This window comes from Brugia malayi (genome assembly GCF_000002995.4).
Source record: "Brugia malayi strain FR3 genome assembly, contig: Bm_v4_Chr4_scaffold_001, whole genome shotgun sequence".
NCBI lineage: Eukaryota > Metazoa > Nematoda > Chromadorea > Rhabditida > Onchocercidae > Brugia > Brugia malayi.
The window spans coordinates 7,872,482-7,876,857 of NW_025062478.1; the positions used below are offsets into that span (position 1 = coordinate 7,872,482).

Below are 4,376 nucleotides of genomic sequence, written 5' to 3' on the forward strand. Positions count from 1 at the left end.
TTAGCTTTGAAAAGACTCTTCGCTCACATTACTACTTAATTCAGTGCGATAAAAATCAACAATACTCGCTCCATGGCCAGTAACGTATTCATGAACTGTTTGTGAAGGATTCAACATGAACGACTGCCTTAATAGCTGAGTTTCATTTTCATCGATATGCGTAACCTGGGATGAAAAAAAAATCACAATAAATTTGCAACTATAAAACATCGACAAAAACCACTTCATTAAATTATTAAAATAGTTCTCCTTGTACATGATTTTTGTTATTTTGTTCACTTTTTTGCTATTACCATAAATTTCAGTCATCGGTACTGCTTCATATTTAGATTTATGCTTTGAGTACTTTTTATTTAAAAAATATAAATATGTAAATTTCATGCTGTCTCAACAGTGCAGCCGCCTAAATTCAGTAACAACAAATAAATGGAACTATAAAAACGTTTTTTAATTAAATTAGCTGTTTTGAAATCCAAAACATACGAGCAAAAATTTTAAAACTCATTCAATTAATTCCCCATCATTCCTCAGTTTTTCTTAAGTTACAAAGTCAGATCCTCATCACCAACCAACCTCTCCGTTATAAAATGCGTTGATTTCGTCATCCTGAGATACCTCATCTTTTACAGATGTTTTCTTTACAGGCAACGGTGTACCCAGTGTTAAAGATCTGGAATATATTTGCAATCATAAAATTTCCTACAAGAATAATATTAGTAACCGGGCAACTTGGTCCTGAAAAGCATGATAGTAAAGAGAAGCAAAAACCTACTATATTTAAATTAAGCTAGAGTTCAGATTCCAACGTTCAAACTCGAAATCAGCATTAGTGTTCGTATTCATACAACAATTTTATGGACATGATACAGTGTAATTTCAATCGTGATGGTAATAAAATGATTTACCTCATCCCTACAACGTGTTGACATAATTGAAATCCCAGCTTTTCTGTTGGGAAATCAGTTTTGTTCGATCCTTTCAGACCAACAACCGATACATATCTTCCCATGTACACTCTGTCGGTACCTTCTTAATAAAAAACTGTTTACTAATCAATATGTTCGTGATGTTTTAATGAAGTCAGAAAAAAAGATCAAACCTTTGGGATGTGCATAGCCAAAAAGTTGAACATTAGGTGGTGCCAATATTAGCTGCGCTCTTGAAAGGGTTATATTCTCACCAAGTCTACCGATTGCTTCAGTAATCAAATCTTTCACTAGCATACCATTTTCTGATGTTTTAAGAGAATTAATATCTGCAATAAGTTTTGTAAGAAAATCAGCAGTAAAATTATGATTCTATAAAGAATGAAAGCATTTAATAAGTACTCAAAAAGCATGAACAGAAAATCCTACGAAAGTTTAGCTTAAATTTCCAAATCTAGCAAAATGTAACGCAAAGTTTTAAATAAATACAACAGAAACACAGCAAAATTTAGAGTAATAGCTAACGGATCAACTACAAGTAAACAATATTCTCATGAGTTATCAATCGAAAGAACACAACAATCGCACATAACTCTTTAAACAAAAGAAAAGATAATACTAAATATTCGTGACTAAGAACTGTTATTAACTTGAATTCAATAACTCAAAACCATGAGTACTCGTTCCATCCCGGTCAGCAGCATGCAAAACCGCTTTAGTCACATCTTCAACCTAAAAATTGTTTCTTAAAAATAGCTGAAAACCATAAACATATCAATAATCCCGTAAACATAAAAGCAACAACAGTAAAAGTGGTGATTTCAAAATGAGAAACTTCGCTATGAAAAAAAACTGGCTTGCAATACCGATCTTTAAATTTCCATAAGGATTTTTAGTAAAGTGATTCACTACAAAATTGTATAAAATATTAGATTCTACCAATCGTTTAAAATCCTCATTTCTAGAGACGAAATCCGTCTCACAGTTCAATTCAACGATAGCTGCTTTATTGCCCTTTGTCATCACTGATACAATACCTTGTCTTGTTGGTCTATCACCAAGTCTGGAAAAGAACACAAATTTCTGACGTATCAAACTACAAAAACTACTCGAAACACACACACATATACAAGATCACTAAAAATTACTTTGCAGCTTTCTCCCAGCCCTCTTCTATAGCCCTTTTTTTCAACCATTTGATAGCCTCATCCAGATTATCTGGTCCAAATTCATTCAGTGCTTTGCGGCAATTTACATAGCTGTATCCAGTTTTTCTTCGTAATTCTTTTAATGCCTGAAAGAAACACATATAAACAATCATTCATAGGCACTGGAAAAATGGATCGAGAAATTATAAGGAATAACTCGATCGTGATCTTCGGGAAGCACTGCGAATCTGTGGATAATTTTGAATTTGGCTTAAGCATAGTCTGGGATTTTAATGAAACTGATGTTGCGCTGGACGATGCTAAGCATTTTAATATTTTGGAGTAGCATAAAATACTACAATATTACCTCTTTGGTAGAACCGGAGGGCAGTGCAACAACGTTAGCCGAACACAATCGATTAAAACTTTTTCTTACCACTGATCGAATTACTTGTCGTGACACAATCATCAAATCCCTTCAAAATGAAAAATGAAGCCATAACATATTCTAGGCCATTTCCTAGTGGACCAACTCATCCTGTTCGCTATATCAGCATTTCGTTTACACATGAGCTCAAAATTTGTGTATGAAACGAGATGTTTTCGTTTCGCTTCGAGTATTTTACACGACAAACCACCCAGTGACATGCAGACTATGGTCGGTCCCTCTTTGTTGTTGGCGATGTGCTTTTATGAAGGGACATGTGACAACTTACGTTCAAATGTCAGGTTTGACTGACTGCTTTAGACGTGAGCATGCTGATGTCTTTATTGAAGGTATTTACTGTAGACAGTTGCTTGAGAACTAGGATTCCCTTGAATATTTTTAAATTATCTTCTATTCTTTCGGGACAATCACAACTTAATAAATCCGTACTGTCCCAAAGATAACTTTCTTACCTATTCTAACATTCCCCAAATCAGTACCATGCTCTTCCCTTATGCTGAATTCAATGTGAACAATAAAATTAACGATATCCTATAATCTTCACCCAAGCACTTCATATTTTGCACGAATCAATTTGCCTCTGTCCTACATTTATAAATAGAAATATTTCCAGTTCTAAAATTTAGTAACTCGCAATGTCCAAACATATGAATAGATTCTACAACAGAACACAACACTCATTCAAGAAATAATTTTATTCCTTATTTACCAAACAATTCCTTCCTCTCTTCTAAAGCTAAAATATGAACAACATGAGTACAATGAAGAGACATTTTCAAAGAAAAAAGTAGTACACAATGGAATAATGAGATTCTTTCCTGCATCCATCAAAATACATGATGAAGATAAAAGACTTATGAAATGCCAGATATATGACAAAATCCTGTTACTACATTCACGCTAAAATTCCATTTTTTTTAGACAAAAATTCGTTGTATTTGAAAATCTAGCAAGTGGAACAACTCAACAACCAGCAAACTTTAGCATAGAGTTCAGTGATATGAAGTCTTAGCTTGGCTTAGCCATTCGCTTACACATAATAAATTTAAAAAAACAATCAAATTTCATGATTCAGATGTTGACCGTTGTTACTGTCATAACCTAATGTCACTGTATCAGCAGTTGAGATTTCCTCTATTATTTTAAAGTAAATATGCAACAATACATTTAAAGTTAATTGAAAAACAATATGCAACAATACATTTAGAGTGTTCTTTTTCTTGAATAAAATGTCCACAAAGTTAATACAGTAATTGCTGCCAAAATATACAGAAAATATAATGGACCAAAAATTTTTTGAAACAAAAGAAAAATGACAAGAATTCTCGTTTTAAATATCATAAAAATATTACAACTTCAGGAGCGAAATTTTGCTATAAATTATCTTATTAATATAATTCTTCAAAGTGAATGATTTTAATTTACAGTTTTAAAGCTGCTTTCTCCATGCTGCTTATGAATTTCGGAGTTAGTGAATTTAAGAACAATTTTTAAGTTCAGTTATCTAATTTCGCATGGACTTTTTTAAAGCTTATTGAACAGTTACCATTTTTATATTAAAACGACAATCCTAAAACAATTGCAAAACGCAATCCTTGAGCAAAAACAAATGAAATCTAAATCATTACAATCTAATTAAACCTAACTAAAAATTAATGGAATGTTTGACGAGATTTGTGACAAAATAATCAGCAACATCATAACTACCTTTGTCGTCATGAAAAGACAAAAATTCTAGACTGATATGATTTCTAAGGCAGAAGTTCGGTTATTTTTTTCTTAAAGATAGCTCTCCCGCGTTTTCCAAAATGTATATATTTTCTGCCACAATGGAACAATATTATCCGGGTCATA

The 4,376-nt window shown here is 32.4% G+C and overlaps 1 protein-coding gene across 1 annotated transcript; it reads right to left on the reverse strand.

The window, feature by feature from the left end:
- On the reverse strand, nucleotides 1-2,543 carry Bma-tsfm-1 (Uncharacterized protein; the record flags this gene model as incomplete). Its single annotated transcript, XM_001901602.2, has 8 exons — nucleotides 1-165; nucleotides 574-670; nucleotides 906-1,029; nucleotides 1,100-1,255; nucleotides 1,577-1,658; nucleotides 1,866-1,989; nucleotides 2,075-2,220; nucleotides 2,442-2,543. The coding sequence occupies 8 exons, from the start codon at nucleotides 2,541-2,543 to the stop codon at nucleotides 1-3; spliced, it is 996 nt and encodes a 331-aa protein (XP_001901637.1).
- Nucleotides 2,544-4,376: the final 1,833 nt, after the last annotated feature.